Genomic DNA, 23,970 nt, shown 5'->3' on the forward strand with positions numbered 1-23,970 from the left:
CATTTTATATTGGTTTCGCGTCAGCTTAAGACGCGTGACCTATTAGCTATTACATTAAAAAACATTGCTGCTTAGGACGGTAAGTAAAACCCTGACAAAAACAATAATATCACTAACAAAAAGGGGGGTCCGGACAGAAAAAAAAATTGAAAACAGACAGGCCGTGGCTACTAAATTGTCAGTGTTATTTTTTGTTTTGGGTGTAAACTGCTTTATGGGTCATTAATTTGTTCATCCATGCATGGAAATAAACGACCAGACTTGATAAAAACTAACGTTAACGATAACCCAACAAATGACTGCACTGGGACGTAAATTTGTAGACATCGTGCCAAAAAATTTGGCAAGTGTTATTTCGTCCGGGCGAGTGTAAATTTTCGCACAACTTAAGAACCTTGAAAGATATTTGATATGTCACTTACCGCAGTCTTGGGTTCCACCTTCTTAATTCTACAAGAGGTTGGGGAATTTCTAGGTAAAGCAATTTCCTTCTCCTGCAAGGAAGATATGTTGGATATTTAAACTAAATAAGGGTTGACAAAAATATGAAGTATTTGTAACACCACTTACTAAAAGCATGGGTTGGTAGAAGATTAGGAAAGTTGGCAGGAACAGTGTACTATAGCAACATGTCTGCTCTATTCATATAAACTTGAAGAGAACATTCCAAGTCTAAGAAAATACGTTATTTCTTCATTGATGCTTGGAAAATAAACACATGTTAACAAAGAGTTTTGTGATAATTGCTGTCCCTCTATGTAGGTTATATTGTGTTCAATCTGGATACACCCACCCAAGAATAGGGATTGAAAAATAAAAATTGCAGGGCATCCGGACGAAATTTTCGTGCCCTAATTACGTCATTATGATGTTTAAAATTACTTTATATTAGCTCCAAACGTTTAATTAAGCTCATTTATGTTCTGTAATAATGCTTCTGAAATCTTACAAGACGATGTCGTATTAAAGTCAGCACCCTTATTTGTTTTTTTTAGAACACACGCGCATACTAGGCGCATTTTTATTGGTAAAATAAATTTAATTTCGTTTTTCCGCTTGTAAGCGCAAGAAAAGCAACTCAAGCAACGACTTTAATAGGTTTGGTAACTAGGGATGCTCAAAGTAGAATATCGAATCCTTGGATTCAAATCCAGATGGGATTCGAATCCAATTCTGCCGTTTATTTCGGGTAATTGGAACCGATACAATTTAATGTTTTACCGCCGATTGTTGCGCCTAATTGTACAAACGCGTGTGGTAAGTTGGCCTGTCACTGCGGCGACCAATTTACAGTGCTTGCTTTAAATGTAACCTCGTAGTGCAGTGTCAGCGTTTTTTCGGGCGACCAATTACCGCGTCTCGCGATAACGTTCGTCTAATAATTAAGTGTCAATCAAGCGTTATTGGGCGAGCGATCAACGTATAGTTTCTGGTGTGGAGTTTGCAATTTCCCTAAATGCGTTAAGTTGCAAAAGTAACATAGCGTTGCAAAACGTGCTGGCCGTCCACAAAATGCGCTATGGGGTTACTTAAGGTCAACTTTAGGCCAATATTCAGGGAAGTTATGCAGTTATGCACCACGTAATTGTCAAGAATTCGTTATGTCAATAATAACTTTGTATTCTTTGCAGTACATCATATGACTGCATAGCAGATCATGTTAGTCAAAAAAGAAGCAATAATACTTAATAATGCTTTTAAAATCAGGACCGAATTGCTTAAGACTTTTATGTGCAGTGTTGCATTTGCTCACTTTTGGCAAAAATATAAGTTTTGGACACAACCTGGGCAGTTGACATATTACAGTTTACAGAACGGCTTAAGATGACAGAACTTTGTTAAGAATGTTAAACATATGAGAGAGTTTTTTTATTATAATGTTCACATGTTAGAAAACAAATCGCTATCAAATTTTATGCTAAATTTTTCAAAGGTAGAAGAAACATATCAAATTGGAAACTTTTTTGGCGGGGTTGACGATTTTGCAGCTTGAAAATGCGCGGCTGTAATAACGTTATTTGTAAAATTTGCACAGCCGAAAATGGAGTACTATACTGAAAACCATTAGCGCGACGAAAGTTTTGCACATTTTCAGGGCTGATCAAATTTTACATGAAATGTGCGGCTATGTCCGAGGCTGAGCGGGGGATTGGCCTTACTTACCAACCTGGGAAACATCTAGCAATATGACAATAAGTACTTTGAAATCCTGCGACAAGTTTTTGTTTCTTTTTGATTTATTGGAGTTAGATAGAACGGCGGTCAATGTGCCCCTGTTTAGATACACCCAAGATTGGAAACTTTGGATTTTGCTCGGGGAAGACGATTTTGCAATTGCGCGGCTGTAATAACATTTCTGGGCGCTCGTCTAGAATCCTACCACAACGAACATTGTTTGGGTTTGGGTGAGTCCAGTAATAGTGTTAAACAATATTACTTGACCTACCCACACCCAAACACTAACCGACACCCTAACCCACATATTATGCATTGCTTAATAATCATTTCAACGTTGTGGTAGGATTCTAGACCAGCGCCCATTTCTGCTCAAATTTGCGGGATTTATCCCCCGCGCAAGCCTTACTTTCCAACCTGGTATACACTTTACTTCCACATCAGTTTACAGGGCGCTGGTCCAAAATCCTTCGGCAGTGAAAAGTATTAAGGCAATGTTTGGGGTTAGGGTGTCGGTTAGTGTTTGGGTAAGGGTGGTCAAGTATTATTATTTAATAACATTGTTGCTTAACCTACCAAAATACGAACGACAACCAGCACACTAAGCCAAATAATGTTTGTTGTGGTAGGATTCTAGACCAGCGCGGTTTACAGTAACATTAATGTTCTACTTACTTGCTTTGGTGAGTCCCACGTCCATTAACTTCATATCCTCTTCAGCTCTTCGTTGTAACTGTACAGAGTAAGCACTTGTATCCATTTTAATCCATCAAATCGTTTCATCTTAACCTCATAAAACTTCCCTACGTTTCATGAACTGGAACAAACCAAACAATGGAAATATATTGATGCAGTTTAATAATCCTAACAAATAAACGCACAAATACAAACAAATTAGATATACATACAAACGTATAAACATTTTAAAGATGAACGTCCACTTTTAAAAGTCTAACAAAGTGATCAAAAGCAATGCTCTTTTACAAACCAATGTAGGCGTTTAAGTTACAAAATTTAACTCATTTTGGCGCCATTTTATATCACAAAATTATATTTAACTTTATATTTAATTTTTTACCACAACTTCGAACTAAAACGTACCTTTTTCCTATTTTATCATGCAAAAAGTATTTCGTTCTTCACCGGATTTGAATTATGTTTCTAGTATTTCTTTTTTAAATTATATTTCTTATATGTCTTAGCCAGTTTTGTTAAAATCAGATTAGCGTGTCGATCGCGCACTCAAAATGAAAATTTGGACCACTTAAAGCAGGGTCAGCAACCTAGGCCCGCCAATGTAATTCAACCGGCCCGCAGCCTCTTTAACAAACTAGACACGAGTTTATTTCAAACACTTTTTGACTATTTTAACCAGGGAGTCGAACCGTTTGACTTTTCCGGTTCAGTTCCGGTTTCGGTTCGGTGGAATTTAAAAGTTCCAGTTCAGCTCCGGTTCGACCATCGCTATTTCAAAACCGGGTTATAAAGTTCCGGTTCAGATACAATATAATTTGCGTTAAATCTCAAAATGTGAGTGGATAAATGAAGAGAATAATGTTTGAATTGTAAGTCATTTAGTCTAAGTTACGTGACGTATTAAAAAAACACAACTCATTATTGAAATATCCAAAAAAATAAAAAATCAACGATTTTTTCATTCAATATTAATGTTTTTTTCATAAAATTTCGAATATGGCATAACTTGACTCTGTAAAATAGAAGTTGTGACGTCATGCAGGTGCGAACCGCTTTTATTTACAGGTTCGGGTTCGGTTAAGGTTCAGGTACTTTCAAATTATTCGGTTCAGTTCCGGTTCGACTCCTTGATTTTAACTGCATAAGTGCGAAAAATTTTCGCGCTTTGCGCGAATGACTTTTCTACATCCCGTTTGTTTACGTTATGATGCTGTATTTTTAACTAGTCAGCGCTTCTTAACCGTTGCGCCGTGGAAGGCTGCCAAGTGCGTCGCGGACAAACGGAAAACATATTCAAAAATATTGGACATATATTTTGTAACATTTTTTATGTTTTATTTTTGGCAATGTAATAAAAACTTGCAATAAATTTAAAGTGAATGCCGGCATATCAAAAAAAACTTTAAAAAAATCGGCAATTAAGAGAAATTAAAAGCCGACCATGATAATATTACACCGAGTAAAGAATTGCAATACAAAAAGATAACCACATACATAATGTTTAGGATTGTATTGACAAATATACGTGTACACTTAATTCTAGAATCCAAAATTTGCATTAGCCTACGTTAAGGTTAAAAAAATCGGCAATTAAGAGAAATTAAAAGCCGACCATGATAATTTTACACCGAGTAAAGTACCATTAGGCCGCATCAAGCGTGTCAAAAGTCAATATAAATTGCAAGAGAAACCGACAAATACTCAAACCATAGGCAGTTTTGCAAGTTACAAAATGCACCGCTAATGGACAGAGTGTAACAAACCTAAACAAAACAGCGATGTTGTAAACAAGTCATTTTAAAATTATTATAGGTCACAGTCATGTCATTTGTAAATAAACTGAAGTCCAAGTCAAGTCACAATTAGAGCAAGTTAATTTTAAGTCAAGTCCTTGTTATAAAAATTAATGAACGTTATTTTATTTAAGTCATTTTAACACTGCGGAACAGTGCCGAAAAGTCACATGTACGTCAAGGTTGCACGTTTTGTATGCTGTCGATTCGATGTAACCAGACATCCGTTTGTACTGGATTAATTGCTTGTGTGCATAGCTTTTGTGGTAGCCGGATTTGCTGTCAGGCGCTTAGCTTAACACCCCGTTTTGTTTGGTGCTTGGCAGAGGGTAGGACAATGAGAAGTCAAAACTACTTCAAACCACCAAAATATATAGTTACCGGACAGTCCCAAGATACAGCATTGAATTTGCAACCATCAGGTGGAGGCCGACAGTTAAATTATACACGAATTATTCAGTCCGGTTAATTTTTAATAAAAAGGGTAATTGCACGATTGCCTTAAGTAAACCGATTTTAGAAAGAATTTAGGTTTGTATTTACAACTCTCATTAAAATTAAAAGCACTGGTTAACGAATTTTTCGAAGGTCCGATTTTGCAAAGCTTAACTGCGTTTTCAACAGCTAATCAGTCAGCATTTCGCCAAGGGCTTTTAATACGAAATAGCAAACTTGGCTTCACCAAAAGGCATACTTATGAATTAAGCTTTTTGCATCGAAATACGCCAATATAACAGTCGCACTAAGAATGCACGTTTTTCAGGTAAAACCGTTATAGTCACGGTTTTCATTATATCACAAAAAATTACTTAGGAAATTATGGTTTTGGTTTGTTTAGATGCTCGTTTGTGTAAAGCGTACCTAAAAACAAGCTTAATTCGACCATAATTTAAAAAAATAGTTCGAGGTTTGAACAGCCTAGCTTTTTTGTTTTTGTGATAAATAGCTTTCCTGTAGGCCAGACAGCAATCACTTAGATCAAAAAGAGTTAGCGAAGTCCGTGGCATTTGTGAAAAAATGTTGGACACAATCCCATAGGTTTTCTGGTGATTTTTGGTCAGGACTGTCGTTGAATCACTCTAAGAGAGAGCTACCAAGGACACGAAATAGGCTTTAGACTGCATAACCGTGATCACCAAAATAAGCTGTAACCTACAAAGACCCCCAGACGAATGCCAAACTATGTACGAGTTTTTGCACAGGACAACACCCACGAGCATGATATTGTAAAACCAGCAACTTTCCGCAGGTATTTAGCCGCACAGAAGGCGCATAGTGCTAGCAACAAGTCATTTTGAACAAAGGCTAAAACGTTTTTATAGAGGTTTTAACGCTATAGTTCATATAGTCTTAATGCAAAATAGGTATAGGTAATTGTTCAATAAAAATAGGACAAAAGTGAAAAATACACGAATGGTTACAGGGAAGCCCTGATGATCGTGCAATGTAGGTTTACACAGACACCCACAGGTTCATTAGTAGTATCAGAAGGTTGTATTGGAATTTGTTTAAATACGCATTATAGTTGTTGCAAAGCAAGCTTTTGAAAACCTCTATTTGAAACAAAATTGTCACCCTTGACTCAAGTTGATGGGTTTGCTTTGTCAAATTGTGATTAGGGATGTCCGATACTTGACATTTTAACCGATATCCGATATTTTGCACACAAAGTATAATACCAAATGGCATACTTAAGATGCCTGAACAAGCAAAGCAGATAAAAGTAAATTGTTTAACTTATCATGTTTTCCAGGTTAATATGTGAAACATTTATTTAGTGCTATTATAAGTTAGTTATCTCATGGTTGTTAACCAAATATTATTTGATAAATTTGTGTTTTAAAAAAAAATCACTGGTTGGATCGCAAATCCAGGGCTGATTTTCCTATGTTATTTGGATAGGATCGGCATCGATACCACCCTAGTATCGGACGAGTACCGATACTACCACTTGGCATCGGGTATCGGCTCCAATCCGATATTATCGGACATCCCCAAATTGGTGAATGTGGACATTATTTTTTAAAGTATAGTTTGGCGTATTAAGACAAAGGTAAATGTCGAATTCAACCAAGTTGTGGGCCCTTTGTTCACTATTCCAAAGCATCATGAAGGTTATAGTTGCCGGAATGTCTAAAACCGGCACGAAAACCATGTACGCGGCGCTGGGGCGTCTTGGATACGAAGTTTACGACTTTCTGGAGAACTTTTACTTTCTCTGTGACGACTGGATGAAACTTCTGAGACACAGAGCAAAAATCGAAGACTTTCGTCCAATGTTCGAGAACGTGGATGCAGTGACCGATAATCCAAGCTCCTTTACCCGGAAGCTTTTCCTGATGCCAAGGTATACACATTAGACTTTATAGTTTGGGAATTTTTGTCTTCTAATTACAATTGTGTAGTAAGAATATGTAAGAATATGAAAGTCCATACAGAAGTAGGAATCATTTTGAACGTTTCGTTATTCATTTTTAACATAGAATAAAGAGATATTCGAAAACTTAAAAGTATGGGCCTTAATATTTCTACTATACGTCTTACTTAACATCCAACCATTATTCAGTTACAATAGTGTTTTTCAAATTTTCGTAGCCTATAACTAATACAATAATAAAAAAATACACGGCACACATTTTACAAAACCCTATAAATAACTCGATGTTACTAAACTTCCGATTTTTGTACTTACAGTTTAACAGAACATGGAAATTTGTCATTATAGACCAAAGCAGTGTTGTAAAAAGTCATTTTTAAAATAACTTCAGTCCTAGTCAAGTCATTTTTGAAGCAAGTCAACTCTAAGTCAAGTCATTGATCTAAAAATAAAACAATAAACCATGAAAGTTGATATGATTAATATTAAACTCAAAATAACCAAATAACACATAGCATTATAATCGTTTAACTCTAAAATTGAGATAAATAGCTTAAATGGATAAAACAAAAAGGCAATATGGCGACTAAACAAATGCCGTGAATGTTATTTTATACCTTTTATGCGACCATTTTGAAGAATTATATATATATATAGTTAAAAAAACTTATCACTATAACTAACAATTCGCCTTTAATAATGTCAAAAAAGAAGCGTGTTTGGCAGTAAAACCCTCTTTTCTTCAAAATTGTTACTTAATGTTTAAGCAAACAAAAAACACTATTAGATTAGAGCCGGGGTTCGGTTTGTGGATCCCTTGTCGTAATTGCGAATCATGTAAGCCTTAATGTGTCACCTGCCACCCAACGCTGTGGTAGCACTTGAATTAGAACGGTTTGAGGCCGTCCATGAAGGCCTAAATGAAATCTTAGCGCATAATTTTAAGAATTAAAATCTCTTTTGAAGAAAAGAGAGTTTAACTGCCAAACACGCTTTGTCGCCTTTCATACTTAGTATTTAGATTTCCAGATTAACATCTGGAAAAAGCAGCGGGTTTCCCAGTTCTGCTTGTTTTTTAACGTCAATTTATGACGTCATCTCTACAAAATTTTTCCTACCACGTTCCACACGAACCAAATGTGAACCAAAATGCTCGAGCTAAAAAGTTTAACGATCCCCTTAAAAGTAAAAAAGAAACACTTAAGAGTATTGGGCAAAAACAGTTCGATAAATAAAGAGAAAAACGCAATATTGCAGATTATTCTAACGATGCGTGACGAAGATTGCTGGCACGCCAGCCTCACCAAGCAAGCCGATTCTGTCAGCAACGACATTCCATTCGTTACGCTGATGACTGCTTGTTTTTCGGGCTGGAAACTGTACAGGTTCATGGCTAACCTATATAAATATACATGTGCTTCAAAAATGTTTGCTTTTTCACAAAGTTATGAGTGTAACGCTATTTTTTTTATTTTATATTCCTAGAACTCAAAACGATTAGTTGCGGGCACTAAAGGTGTTTTTAAATAAAAAGGTGCTATTAAAAACTCTCATTGGTATCTTTAGTGTTGTAAACAAGTCATTTTAAAACGCTAAAGTCCCAGTCAAGTCATTTTAAGTCAAATTCAAGTCTTTTGCAAAAGTCCAAGTCATTAGTTGCCCAGGTCACGTCATTATTGAAGCTATTCAACTGGAAGTAAAGTTATTGACAAAACAATAACAAATTGCGGCCAAGTTAAGTCCTTTGTCCAAATTATTTAAGTCAAGCCGAGTCATTTCGGTCAAAAGACTTAAGTCAAATCATTTGAAAACAGTTACTTAAGTTCACTTATGCCAAGTCATCGACTTAAATCGTTCGACAATTGTATCTATGGTGTATTGTGCATTGTGACAAAACGAAGTAGATTTACCATGTTTTGCTTTTCAAACAGTTGCAAAATTCGGGTATCACGGCAAATGGCCATGGTCGAGGATACGCCTATATGACGAAGAGCCATTAAGGAGATTATACCGAAACCACGATCGAAAAATATTACAGGTAAAACAAAATGTCGGCTGCCAACCCTACTAAATCTCGCTGGATTCCTTTTGAATTACTTTAGTGTTAATTACTTACTTTAAACACCTCTGAAATTTATACATAAGAATACAGTAACTCGTCTCGAACATCGCAGTCAACTGTCAATCCTAGCAGTTTAACTAAATTATAAAGGATTTGTTTTAAGAAGTGGTAGCATTTTAAATAAGGGAATTTAATTTAGAAGACCAACAACACTCACAACATTGTTTTAAGTGAAATAGGAAACTGTTTTAGATGGCGCATTATTTTTTCTCCTGGAAAATAAATAACAGGTAGTTATATGGGCTGAAAATTTATTTTCGGGACATATCTTGTTTCTAATTTTGTTTTATAAGAAAGTGCAAACTAAAAAAAGTTAAAACCGTCGGGGTTATCGAGGGGCCATCTTAAACAATGTGTATACATGTTTTTTCATATACTAGCAGATTTACACTATAGTTCAGGTGTTCTTAAACTTTTTTACCGCGGACCCCTAGAAAAATGTTTTGCTTTGCATTGACCAGTGTATAGGCAAGAAATTTTTAGAGATGACGTCATAAATTTACTTCATAATACAAAAAGACTTGAGAAATTTGCTGTTTTCGGTAGCAAAAAAGTAAAATAAAATAAATTCGCAATATATTCAGTGCAAAAACGTTTTATTTTTAACTACTTTTTGCGTGAAAAATTGATTGCTTAGGTATACACTATTAGTTTATTTAGGCTTTTATGCACCCCCTAAAACAAGTTCACGTACCCCCAGGGGTCCATGGACCCCAGTTTAAAAACCCTTGCACTAGTTTATCCACTTTTTCCCTACAGAACGTTCCTAAAAACAAGTTGTTCCTAAAGACAAGTTACAACAAAAATATATTTGAAAAGAAAAATGATGCGCTGGAAACGCGAATCTTTTGCATCTCTGTACAGGTCAAATAGTCATAAACATGACCACGACCTCAGTTAGTAAAATGTCGCGGGCCGGATAATTTGCATTGGGGCCCAGATCCGGCCCGCGAAACGTGGGTTGCCGACCACTGTTTTAAAAACATTTTTCCTTGTTTTCTATACAAGGAGATTTACACTAGGTTGCTTGCTATAAAGAACGTTCCCAAAGACAATTTGCTCGTTTACAAAGTGAAGGTTACTTTAAAAGCGACAATACGGTTACTTTAAAGAAACATTATATAAAAACGTGTTTTTCACATACGAGGAGATTTACACTTATAGCACTAAGCTTTCTTGCTTTCCAGAACGTTCCTAAAGAAAAGTGATGACGGAGCTTACCGTCACTCTTGCGGTTTTATTTGTCCTGCTTGGGTTCGCGTTGTACAAGATTTTCGCTTCCGGGTGGTTTGCCAACTTTCTCAGCTGAAAAAAGGGTTTACAAATAAATAAACTTTTAAAAAAAAAAAAAAAAAAAAGATTCAAAAATCATAATAAAAATTGCCACTAAGAAATTGATCACTAAATTTTTTGCATAGAAGGTCATAACAATCATAAAAAATATAGCATCCACCTGTCGAAAACCTTACCTGTTCAGCAAATGTTGTATATGTCTCCGTTTGCTACTACTGTTAACGTCGAACAACAACAATGTTACAGGATTTCACTAGTTTAACGTTTTATTTTTATGACAAGGACGTGACTTAAACTTAACTTGCTTTAATTAACTTGCTCAACTTATAACTTGGATTGAGATTTGACTTATTATTTATTCAAAAATATTGACTTGGAAAGTTATTTTACAAATGACTTGACTGAGATTTAAAAGTCATTTTAAAGTAAATTGTTTACAACACTGGTATAAACACAACCCTAAAAAGATAACTATGGACTGACTATAACCTTTAAGTTTCAAACGTAAAACATTGAAGCTTACCTCATTGCAGCACAGTTCAACCAGAATGAACATTTCGACCAAGATTGCTGTTCTGGCGCGCCTCCTTTTTCCTTTTTGGAGTTTAAGGTGATTGCTTGCCTGTGTTTGTTGCCTGTGGTCACCGGGCTTTTTATATTACCTCACAGCCAATTTCCATGATAAAGTAACCCGAAGGAGCAAGCGTCTTTGGTGAGTGGCGTGATTAAAGAACTTCGCACCTACCACCTTAAGGGTATAAAACTCAAGTCTTGAAATGAGCCGCATAAGATAATTTGAGTACGTTAGCGGGCAGCATCAACATAGCTAAAAACGAGGCCCTCCATCGATTTGGTACGGAGAAAGTAACGCAAAAATTGTCTACAAATACCGCATACCGCAACGAACATTATTTGGGTTAGGGCGCTGGTTAGCGTTTAGGTCTGGGTGGGTCAAGAATTATTAATAAAAATAAAAATATTAATACTTGATCTACCCACACCCAAACGCTAACGCGCCCCCTAATGCAAATAATGTGCGTTTCGGTATTTGTAGACCATTTTTGCGTTACTTTCTACGTACCACATAGAAAGAGCCCCAAAAACTGTTCATGAATGAAATATTGTATTTATTGTATCTGCAATACACGTATCATCACCACTCATAAATACGAAAAAAGAGAATAGAATGGGCATAAATGTTTTCAACCGCAAAAAATACATCGATTGAGAAAACCAGGGTCGTTACGATCACCATTCGTGCAGCCCAGCTACACATTCGAGTTACAGAACAAAATACCCAACATTTCTAGATTGACACACGGTACCCAAGGGTCAACATCAGGGAAGTCCGCTACTTGACGTTTATTGATATTTTATGCCAAATGAAATCAATACATTGCTCAAACAAGTAAAATGGATGAAACGCTTAAATTAGGCACAAGTTCCTTGTTTTTAGCGTTAAAAAGTTTAGTTATTAACCTAGTACTAATTTTATATCATGTTCAAATAGAAATAATTGCGTTGGTATGCAAATACTTGCCGAGATTCCTATCTCTTTCAGGTATCGGATCGGGACCGATACCACCCTATAGTATCGGTCGAGTAACGAAACTACCACTTGGTACTGGGTATCGGCTTCGATCCGATATTATCGGACATCCCTAGTCAATAATATAATAAAGTTTGTCACTGTGATCGCTGGAACATCACAACATTGAAATTATAATGATTTTCAGTAAATTCATCCCTTTCTTATTTGGCTGAACAATGTTATCTTTATTTTTTTGAAACATTGATAGTATTTTGAAGCATAATGGTTGGAGGTTGTAGTAAGACGTAATAAGAATATCAAAGCCCATACTGAAATAGGTATCATTTTGAACGTTTCGAATAACTCTTTATTGTCTTATGCTATGTAACTTTTTATGACCCTTTATGCTATAACTCTATATGCTCTTTATGTAACTCTTAATAACTCTTTATGCTATGTTGAAAATGAATAAAGAGTTATTCGAAAAGTTCAAAATGATACCTATAGGCCTACTTCTGTACGGGCTTTAATATTCTTATCGATAATATAATAATAACACTGTGATTCGAGTTATGAGAGGTGACTCAAGTACAAGCGCATGGATCTTGGGATTTTGGTTGAGGGTGCATGACAATTTTTTCAGAGATGACGCTACAAAGTTACGTCATAACGACAATCTAGCAACATAATCAGATTAGCGCTAAGCACAAACATTTTTGTTTTACTTAGTTACAATAGGCAAAAAATACAGTTTGGGGGCATGGCCACCTGCTTTAGTAAGTTTCATTTCTCTATTTCAAAGGCTACAGCGGCACAAGTACGGCAAAAGTTTGAAAAAAACGGTGTTCAAGCTACCATAAAACCCGAAAATTTTACAACAAAAGGCCCAACAGCGCTGCCATCACATAGCGTTATAATAAACAAATTCTAAATCTCAATATTAAATAGTGCTTGAAACTTTTAAATAGCCCTTAACACTTCTGCTTAGTAGCCTATAGGCTCAGAAGTTTTGGGTGCCCATCAGAGTGGAGGCTACACCGAGGCCACAACTGGCAAATATACCACCCTACTATACAGATTTGTTTAATGTATTTTAGAGATCATAAAAAATGTGTTGAGTGACAGCTTTCAACTTTGATAGGTGTTACCGTTGATTTTTTTTCTATTTATAAAATATAGGCACGTATAGATAAAAGCGAACACGCTGGTCGTTCATACCCAGACCTGTGACATTATAGCAAGGCTCTGAGTTGTGTTTACAGGAAAGGGTGCGGCTTTAAGGTTTTCGATGATGCATTTGTCGCAAACGTCAACTTCCCTTCATAGAAGCATGAAAGCTCGCTGTTAAAACCTCGCCAGCTTTCGACGAAATTCGAAGGGAATCTTGATATTCCTTGCATGCCCTTCCGATGCCCTAGTTTGTACAGCTTTAACATGGACCATTCAAACAATTCCGCCATACTTTAGTGTCTCTTTTGGTTCATATCAGCCAGTTTGCCTTAGCCGCTGCTATTAAACTTTCTATAGTGGATAGCCTTATGGCGATGAGGACGTAGGAAACCAGCAGCGGGCGGTAAAAATTATTATAAGTAGACGGAATTGGTCATCAGTGTAAGGGTGTGAGGTTAAACCATCTCGGTTTAAAGTTGTCCAATACAGTTTTTTTTTTTTTTATTACTGATACCCGATATTCGGGCAAAAATTAGGGACATGCAAGCTGACACGCATTATATTTGCATAAGGATAAAATGTGAAGTGTGCCCTTGCTGCAAATCTAGTTTAAAAACAGTTAAGTTAATTATTGCTGAACTACCTACACCTTAAATTGGTTTCGAATGGCTCTGATACAACTCTATAATATATGTTGCAACTCAGTAGCAATTTGTGTTAGGGATCGGCCCAGCCTATTAATGTAGGCTAATTTTGCTGAATAAATTGAAATGTGTAAACATTATTATCTTATATTGCCAGTGGTAGCAATTTAAAACGATATACAATGGATAAAGTTCTGCTAAGCCTTATTTTAGTGACTGGATTCTGTATGAGTGCATCTGGAAACGACGTTTGTAAGTAAAACGAATATTATGAAAAGTCCTTTTTAGAATGATATTAACGCTTTTACTTAAATAACACAAATCACCACAGTAGTTGGTAACCGCTGCATTTCCTTAAACACAACCCAAAGCGGACAATGGTTATTTGGACTAAATAAACTTGATATTAATGTTCAATTTCTATTTATTTGATTAAATGTAATTATTCTAAACTAATCGGTATAATTTGTTAGCTTAACTAATGCCAATTGTAGAGCAGATAAATTTGGTTTAATGTTAGGACAAAACAAAATAGTAAACCCGTAGGCCGCGAGCTGTATTTTGTGGGTTATGATTGTTTTTTTCTGGGGGACAAGGCCTTTAATCCATACTGATTTTTGCCGTTTAAATAAAAAAAAACAATGATCGTTTTTTAATTGACAAACCCACATCTGCTTTGTACGTTTCTGCGTTCAGACGTTATCGTCAGGGAGTTGGTTGGAGTCACGGGCGGGAGTCAGCGATGGGTTTTCAGCAACTACACAACTGCTCTTTCGACCAAGGTCGGCAATGGATTGGTACCAAGTGAGAACTTTTCAACAATATTATTAAGAAGAGCTTATACTTATATACTGCTGGATTTTAGTTTATGGCATCGCTTTGTATGTACCCGTAATTGCATTTTGCCAGTGCGATGTAAACGGTAATGTTGTGTTTTCGGGTTTGTTTATCTTTTTCATCTACGTGTCTTCTTGCAAACATCGATAACGTCATCACGAAGACTCCAAGGGGGGTGCCTCGGAAAAATTAGTGAAAAATATTTGTTCTTACGAATAGGCTAGCAGGCCAGCATGCGCATTGAATAATGCTAGATATTGTTTGGTTTACTTTTTTCCTATTAGCATCAATAAAAGATTTTATGTCTGGCCCGCGATTTTAATTTTTTATTTATCAACAAAAACGTTTAAAATTTTAGGTAAAAAATGTAAGCTCCTTTACATTTGCATTAGGCGTATATAAAAAAATCGGTATCGGGCATCGGTTGACAAAATTGGGTAGCGGTATCGGTCCAAAAAAGAATATCGGTCGATCTCTAGATAATACTATCATGTCCACCTTACCAATGCCTCTGCTTTGAGTTTGACAAATGAATGGCTTTGCAGTTGTTTTAGAGAGCCGGGTATGTTAAATATATTATCCTGGTTGCACTTATGATTTGGCTTCGATTTCATTTGGTTAAGTTATGGTTTCAACTCAGAATGTTTGCTATTGTTTTGTTAGTAACACTTTTGAAACAAGATAAACGCAAAAAATATGCCCAAATACTATTGATATACGACATTATATCGAGAAATGTGTATTTTTTCAATCAATGCGTCGCGTCTCCTTCTAAATTAAAATTTTATCTATTTAACGAAATAAAGGCACTTTTTTCGGGCTTCGCGTGATCGCTTTATGGAGTAAGAATTGAAGTTATAGGTTATTTATATCGTTCCACGTGTGTAAGGTGTGGCTCTTAATGGTTAACCAAGTAACAAATGCGGTTCTTGGTATCTGATTGGTTGGCCACCCATGTGGTACGAGATCGTCAAAAGGTTGGGAACCCCTGCACTGTACGAATTATAGTCTTAAGGTTTTCGGTATGACTATAATATCAGTTAAAAATCAGTCTTCCTAGCTAGACAATGTTTTTGCTAACAGACCTGGCGCTTTGCGACAGCGAATACAACCCCTGCTCGGAAATAGGAAGTTGCAACAAACTTGATCAATATCTTGTCAACTGTTCGTGTCCGACCGGACACAACCAGGCCTATGACGCAACAATGATCGATACGGTAGACATTTTGATCAAACGCACCATCTGCAAAGGTTGGCTAGACTAATTTTGCTTTTTAATATACATTTGAAGTCTAAACATAACCTCCAGGCATTATGCTTAAAACACTACACCTAATTAGGAACATATATAACATCCACACATTTGGACCAACAATGCTATTAGATAAAGTACTGTATCTTATTGGTTTGTATTGTTAGCATGACGAAGCTTATTTAGTCCTTGATATCGGCGTTTGATACAATATGCTAAAACAGTGGTTCTCAATAACCGGGGTGGCGCGGCACTCTAGGGTACCCAAAGATATTTCAAATTCTTTAGGATTCATTTTTTTGCTCTAGCTTCTTAATACATTTTTTTGTATACGATAAAAGTGCAAAAAATTAAGGTTTTTAACCTTGTTGTACAGTTAATGTGCTGTTTCAATCTCGTTTATTGTAACGTTACAGTTATAACCATTCAGCAAAAAATGGAGGCAAATAGTGCGGCGAACTATTTATAATTTCTGTAGGGTGCCGCAAGCCAAAAAAACGTTGGAAACCACTGAGTTAAAAGGTTACTTGTAACAATTGGTCTTCATGTAGTAAAAACGTATAGTATCTTAAAGTTCACGTGTGACTGATTCATTTACCTTTCAGATATCAATGAATGTACTGAAAACCCAACTATTTGTGGTGCTGATAGCACTGGGTGTGTGAATACACCAGGGTCGTACCAGTGCACCTGCAAGACTGGCTACAACCGGTCGGCGGAAAACAAGTGTCAAGGTTTGAATCGTAAAATCGTATTCTGTCTAATACATTATATTTGTTCGGTAAAATTTGGTAAAATTTAAAAAATGGCATACATAGACAAAATGTCACCTGTTCAACGTTTTCTTTGTGTTGACTTTAAAGTTTAAATCCATTAAAACCTTTAAGTTTTTTTTCTAGTGATTTACAGTTGCATATAGTCCCTATATTTACTTCAAATAGACGCTTTGAATAATCTACTTTGTAGATAAATTTGCAAAATGATTCAGTATATGTAGACTGCAAAAATAATTATTCATCATAAATGGTCTTCGGACTCATAGTTTCGAATATAGAAAAGTAATATTAATTCTTCTTACAGGAATAAAATCTCTATTTGTATTTTTATCCTACATTGTCCTTTCACAATCATCAATGTTTTTTAAGAAAGGGATTTTGTTAATTCACTTGTAGCGTTAATAGAGAAGATCAGATATAGCCTCCCTAAAAATCATTTTTTTTATTTTAGATTTACAAAGCCTAACATAAAGATTAGAGAAAAGAGTCGCGTTAACCATTTTCGGCCGTTTTTAGGCGCTTGTAAATCCGTGAAGCTTATGATTTGTATTGTTTCTCAGATATCAATGAATGTGCTGATACGGCAAACAACGTCTGTGGTGCGCACAGTGTTTCATGCAAAAACACACTCGGCCATTACGTCTGTACTTGCGCCACCGGATACGACTTTGAGGACAACACTACTTGCAAAGGTCATCTAGTTTTGCAATATTCTTAATTTTTTTCAAAATGTATGTGCTCGTCGAAAAAAACCCGCCCATATAATAAAGTAATACTTTTGAAATAGAGTGACATATACCAAAAACAAGTTGTTTTGAAAAAGCAAGGAAGAATGGTGGCTGACGTCTAATCACTTTAACGCTATTTTTAGACATTGATGAATGTAGCAACGCAACATTGAATCACTGCGCGGCAAATGCATCTTGCTCAAACACCCTTGGAAGCTACAACTGCAAGTGTAACGAGGGATATCAAGGAAATGGAACGCACTGTCAAGGTGGGATTGAAATATACAGACTGTATAGTACCCTATAGCTAAACGCAGGGAATCGTAATAGCTTTAAACTGCAGCTAATAATGCAAAATTGAGACATTTTTAACAATTTTATTATAGCCATACTGTAGCGTGTTTGTGCTTTAGAGGCTAGTCTATAGTCTGTACTAAAATAACTTTAGTTTTATCTTACAACACTTAAAATAAAAGCTTGACTTTCGAATAAATACAAACAGTCACTTGAAAAGCATGTAATCAAACTAAAATTTTAAGATAAATTGCAACAAGGTTTGAAAAGCGCACCGCTACGAACCAAAATAAGCAAACAAGGTGTGCGGAAACTTTTTTTGCTTGTTGATATTTGTTCCAAGCGGTGCGCGTCTTAAGTATAATACATACCAATCTTGATTTGCAAAAATCACAGTCTTGAATACAAAAAAACTAGGAATTTCAGAAACTCTATTGAAATATTAATCGATAAGAACGCACATGCCATGTTTAGGGATTTTTCCAGATGCCCCTACACTGTAAACTGAAAAGGTGAAAATGTCTACCTTCGCTAGTGGATCAATTTTTATGCCCCTGGGTTCTAGTTTCGTAAACCACCCAAAGGATAACGTTCTAGCCTTCAGGGCGGATAATGCTGTCTACACCCTATGTTAATCCACCAAAAAGTGGAAGGAATTGTACGAATCCACCCTATCCGTTAATTATTGTTAATATTTTAGATATCAACGAATGTTCAAACGGAGTGGATCAGTGTGGAAACGCGACAGCAACGTGTATTAATCAGCCTGGAACATTTACATGCACTTGCGACCAAGGATTTGTTCTAAACTCGCACAAAAGCTGTGTCGGTAAGCAAGACCAAGCCCTGCATTTCACAGTGTTGGATGTGGTTTTGGATTTAATCTCTAAAAGGGCTTTTCGAATAGGATTTCGCAGAACACAACTGTTCCAGAAAGCATTAAATGAGTTTCCGCAATTCTCATTCCACGAGCAGTGTATTGGGCTTATGCATCTGTCTGTGAATTCGATTGTATCATATAACTCATGGTAAACCTTATTTGAACTTGTACCTTCACACAGTGTCTGAGTTACACGATGATTCGTGCCTCTTTTTTCACACAAAATGTTTACTTTTTTAAACAGTCAGTTTTGTAACAGATTTTTGTCGCACTGTGTAGGAATGTAGGCTAACAAACGACATATTAATGTGGCGCAGACTAAGACTGTGAAAAACATAACGTTCAGAGACTGTACAAAACTCAATTTTGGGGGCTGTATTTTGAAGCTAAATGTTTTCTATTGCCAAAACCAACATGTGTGAATTTAGCAGTGAAGAAAGCTTTGATGCAGAGGCCAGGTTTGGATAAACTTGTTTTTTAAACTAAACTGGAAATAAACACCTGAGTTTTTCGTTCTCATTTATGTTTTGTTGTAATGGCTTGGATCAATGACTTAACTTGACTCTATAGTCTTCGACCAAAATGACCTAGATCGAGCTGACAAATGACTTGACTTTAACTTAGTCATTATATGAAATGACTTGGGTTAAAGTTAATTTTTTGAAATATTTTTTAACATATTTATTTATTTATCTTAATTTTCGCACGTAAAACAATTGCTCGTTGTATGTTACTTTTTTGATATTTTTAGTATTGCTCATATTTATCGGACGTAGTCAACGACTTAACTTTAAAATGACATGCTAATGACTTGACTTAGGCAACTGATGAGTAGGACTTAATGTGTTTTTGCAAATAATATAACTGGTGCTTATCCATTTCAAAATGACTTGTTTACAACACTGAGTTTTTGTAATATACAAGGACATAACTCTCTTACGCAGACAAAGATGAATGCAAAGAGGCTGAGGCTTGTTCTGACGACTCGAAGTGCAGCAATACATACGGAAGCTACATGTGCAACTGCAACAGCGGGTACCATGGGAGCGGAACCAACTGTACAGGTCAACAACTGTCAGTCCCTTGAAAACACAATATATGTTAAAACGGCCAAAATTTTATCTTAAACCCAGTATCTTTCTATTAAATTAAAAATATATAAAAAAATCTAAGGACAATCAAATGTCACCGTTAATTGCGTTACAATCTGAAAAAAATTGCAGAATAAACAAGAAACCACCGTCAAAATCGTTTTGAAAAACTTTTTTAAGTTAATTACGAAGTCTAACGTATTCCTTCGTAGAATATTACATATTACAATCATTTAACTTCAACACCAGTATCTTTCTATTGGATTAAAAATCTATAGAAAAGATCTATGGAAAATCTAATTCCACCGTTCTTTGTGTTGCATTCTGCACACACGCACATGCTGACCAATTAAAAAAAACTTCTGCGAAAGTCACCTTCATTGAAAACTTTGTTTGGGGTAGTTAAGAACGTCTAACGCAGTGGTTCTCAAATGGGGCGTGTCTATTGCCGGTTTAGCTATTTCTTTTAATTTTATCGACTCTTTTTGGAAAAAATGATCCACAACAATATATATAAATATTTTTACCAAAAATCACTTATAGCAGCTCTGATGCATAAACATCATAGTATACAGCGTATTCCGCCTGATATATCCCAAGCAATGCTAACCCTAAAAAAAACAATTAGCTCCCGGAACACAGTCATGGCGCATACCCACGTTAATGCAAATTATGTTACTTAATTATGTTCTATACTCCATAGTATTACTTTAAAAGTACTTCATGTAAAAATAGTTTTAGGACAAAGCGTCGTACGTCTCATAGAATCCTCGAAACCAAAAGTTTTGTCAAATCTTCCGCTTGCGAAAATCGATATCTTTTTTAATGTATCTTAGTAAAAGCCACCTTATAAAACTTTAACAAAACAAACGTACTGCGCAGTGTTCGAACAGGTTACTTCTCCATAACTTTATTTTAAAATGTTTGACGAACTGTGCCGTCACATTATAAAGTAACTATATATGACTTCATCTCTGACAAAAACTTTAATAAGCTTTTTTTTATTTATAAGACAAAAACTTTTTTTTTTATATATCCTGACAAAATTCTACATCTGCGCCAGTCGCAAAACCAAAGGGCTGTGCACTCGGTTTAAAATAACCCGAGTCTGACTCCGGCCGAAATAATTAACCCGAATTCGTGTCCCGAGTCCGGAGTCCAACTAAATGTGCGATTTCGTCGAGTCCCGGGTCCGCATCTAACACTACATCCAGTATTTCACACATTTACGTAACTGAAATATCGTGGATATTCAGCAATCCACTTATAGGGGTGTCGTATAATTCATTCACTTACAATACATGGTTGGAAAATATTCCACCATATGCTATTCCACCTATTACAAGTTGCAGGCACTATCAGTTTCCAAATTTGGTGAAGAGTATGTACACGCCGGACTCGGCACTCGGGTAGTTTTATGTAGTCTTACTCGAGCCCCGAGTCCGACTCCAACTCCGACTCCGCAGCCCTGACAGACTAACAGACTTGTACCGTTCTTTGCAGATATTGACGAGTGCATAGCACACACCGACAACTGCCACACCAACGCAACTTGTGTTAACTTCCCCGGAAGTTTCTACTGCAGATGCGATTTCCCATTTGCAGGGGACGGACAGTCTTGCGAAGGTTTGTAATCAACTTGGGCTGGACTTGTAATAATCGTTGCACGGTAGAGAACAGAATTGGATGAATTGTATTTTGTACTGGGAATTGATGTAATTAATTACAGGTTTTAATGTAGTTGTAATTATAATGTAATGGGGGTATTTTCATTATGTGTGGTTCTAAATTGTAATTGTAATTTGCTAAAATTTTGGGCCCAATACGTTGACATTGAGAAAATTTAAGTTTCAATGCCGAAAACTATATAGTTGATGTAATTAATTACAGTTTTTAATGTAATTGTAATTGTAATTGTAATTGCAATTGTTATTGAATTGAACTAATATAACAGATCAAACTCTGGTGAGTAAATTACACATATTATGTAGCCTATACGCCTATACTAGGACGGCATTAAATCTATGGCGAAAATTTGTCAAAAAAACGGGGTACACCGACTCGCAAGTACAATGTGGATTTACTGACAAAAATGTGGGAAAAACAACAGCTTAGTTTGATTAGGACTTGCAAAGGTTTTACAACTTGGTGGGATGGACTTATAATAATAAAGCGTCGCATGATAGAGATTAGAGTTGTCCGATAAAAGCCTACTTGGCTTTTATTCAGATACCGATATCAGCCATATTTGCAAAAAGCGTCGCGATCTGATCCGATCCCAAATGACGTCATTATTATGTTCAAAAATGAATAAAGATAAGAATGAAACGTTTAAAGAAAATAAAACTCGGTTTTTAGACCCCAATTTTAATTTTTAAGTATTGGCGTTAAGAACTTAGTTGTTAACCTTCTATTTTAAGACATTTACGGTTCAAGGTAGAATCACTGTGTTTGATTGCAAATTAAAGCTGGATTTTGTCTAATAATTTGAAATCGGATCGGCACCGATAGGCCTACCACCCTAGTATCGGACAATACCGATAATACTACTTGAAACAGCAGGAATAAAAACGTAACAATATGAATTAGGCTTCTGGGATTTTTTTTCTTATAAACAAATCAAGATAAACAAAATAAAGTTGTGAAATTGTTTGTAAAAAATAAACAGAAGCTACTCGCGTACCACCTAAAAAACCTTCGCGTATCACCTGTTGTACCCGTACCACAGGTTGGAGACCCCCCTACTCTACACGAATGATTAAAATAACGACCAAATAACATAGCTCGAAAAGTTTGTAATCTTTAAAAAAAAGTAACTTTTTACATTGTACGTTACCGAATTTAAAGATTAGTGTAATTTAATATTTTATATTTGTTTTTCAGAAATCCCCTGCAAGCCTCTCACATCGAAAGCGTCATTCTTTGCAGAATCTTTCATGCTTTTGGCGGTTTTGCCGCTGTTTTGCTTTGCTTTTATGTAAACTAACTGTGTAAAATCATGTTGTAAAAAAGTCAGTGTACAGTAGTACTTGGTGGAATTGTATGCAATTGTAAAAGCGTGTTTGTATAATAAATAAGAAATGCTGCCTTCAACTATTAGTAGGCCTATGAGGGCGTATCTTAAAAACAATGGTAGGATTCTGATTGTCGATCACTGTTCCGGTGACGCGTATTCCTAAACAATAAAACTCAAAGTTTGAAAACTCGATTGAAACCAGGATGAGACATAGGGAATATATAGTTTGCAGATTAGGTAAAAGTTTAGTAGGCCTACCTCTTAGAACAGACCTGGGCAACATACGGCCCGCGGCCAGCCAAGCAGTTTAATCCGGCCCGCGGCTTATTTTCAATAAAATACAGTGGCTAAGCGAAAACCAGGGCAAGTTGACAGATCTTGTCAAGACCCCGCCAAATTCGATTTTTAGCCTGTTCTAAGTTCTAAGTGCTAAAACGGAAATTCTTTTCTGTGTTGCTCGTATGTTCCACGCGATTTTTGGCAACTTCACAGACAAATAGCGTCCTCTGCTCAGTGGCACTCTCTCCAACGAAAGTTTAACAAACTTAGCCTAATATTTAAAATATATATACATATTAGGCTAAGTTTGTTAAACTTTGTAACACATCGGTAACTTAAAGTTTTAAAAAGGAAGAAAAAACATATAGGTAAGTTTTTCGTACGAAATTTTTACGTATTTTTATCTTAAGTTTTGGGTCAACGCGCCCCACAACTTAATAAACGCTAATATATCAAGCTATATACATTTTTAGTCGGTGCTCAATGGTTCACGTGCCATCTAAATCTAATTTAAAGTTTGCATTTTCAAACAAACATAGTGGCAAATTTTTCGTTTTGTGACCTTCTTTAAATCCGACTTAAATTGCACATTTTCGCACAACTCTAAACGTAATAACAAATTGGTTGATTATTTGTCTTACACCGTCAGAGTATGACGTCATATTGTATGCATTTTAGATCCTATATTTGACCCGGCCCGCCACAATATTTCAGGTTTCTCATGCGGCCCGTGGCTAAAAATAATTGCCCACCTGTCTTAGAATGTCCCTAAAATAGGTTGTTCATCGCTGTTTGGCGCTTAACTAATACGGGTATTGCAAGGAAAATTTTTAACTAAAATATAAGGTAATGAACCACAAGTTTTGTAGTGGATAGTTAGCAAAACAAATCAGTAGAAAAGCTTTGTTTCGTAGGACTCCAGCCATAAGACCGAAAAATAAACAGCACCGACGTCAGAATAAAACACAATTCGGAATTAGGCCAAAATAGGAATAATACCTATGGTATTAGTGTAC

The 23,970-nt window shown here is 36.0% G+C and overlaps 1 protein-coding gene and 1 long non-coding RNA gene across 2 annotated transcripts; one reads left to right on the plus strand and one right to left on the minus strand.

The window, feature by feature from the left end:
- Positions 1–421: 421 nt before the first annotated feature.
- Positions 422–2,990, minus strand: LOC146145775 (uncharacterized). The gene is made up of 3 exons (XR_014498764.1): positions 2,851–2,990; positions 571–672; positions 422–494 (listed from the first exon to the last, which is right to left on the minus strand). It is a non-coding gene; the product is annotated as an uncharacterized LOC146145775 (long non-coding RNA).
- A 10,975-nt stretch (positions 2,991–13,965) lies between these two features.
- Positions 13,966–22,714, plus strand: LOC146145776 (uncharacterized). Its single transcript, XM_083390353.1, has 10 exons — positions 13,966–14,053; positions 14,498–14,605; positions 15,722–15,889; positions 16,496–16,624; positions 17,227–17,358; positions 17,538–17,663; positions 18,389–18,517; positions 19,513–19,632; positions 21,163–21,285; positions 22,543–22,714. The coding sequence occupies exons 1-10, from the start codon at positions 13,984–13,986 to the stop codon at positions 22,638–22,640; spliced, it is 1,203 nt and encodes a 400-aa protein (XP_083246479.1). The 5' UTR covers positions 13,966–13,983; the 3' UTR covers positions 22,641–22,714.
- The last annotated feature ends 1,256 nt before the right edge of the window (positions 22,715–23,970 follow it).

This window comes from Ascidiella aspersa, chromosome 5 (genome assembly GCF_963924565.1).
Source record: "Ascidiella aspersa chromosome 5, kaAscAspe10.2, whole genome shotgun sequence".
Classification (NCBI taxonomy): domain Eukaryota; kingdom Metazoa; phylum Chordata; class Ascidiacea; order Phlebobranchia; family Ascidiidae; genus Ascidiella; species Ascidiella aspersa.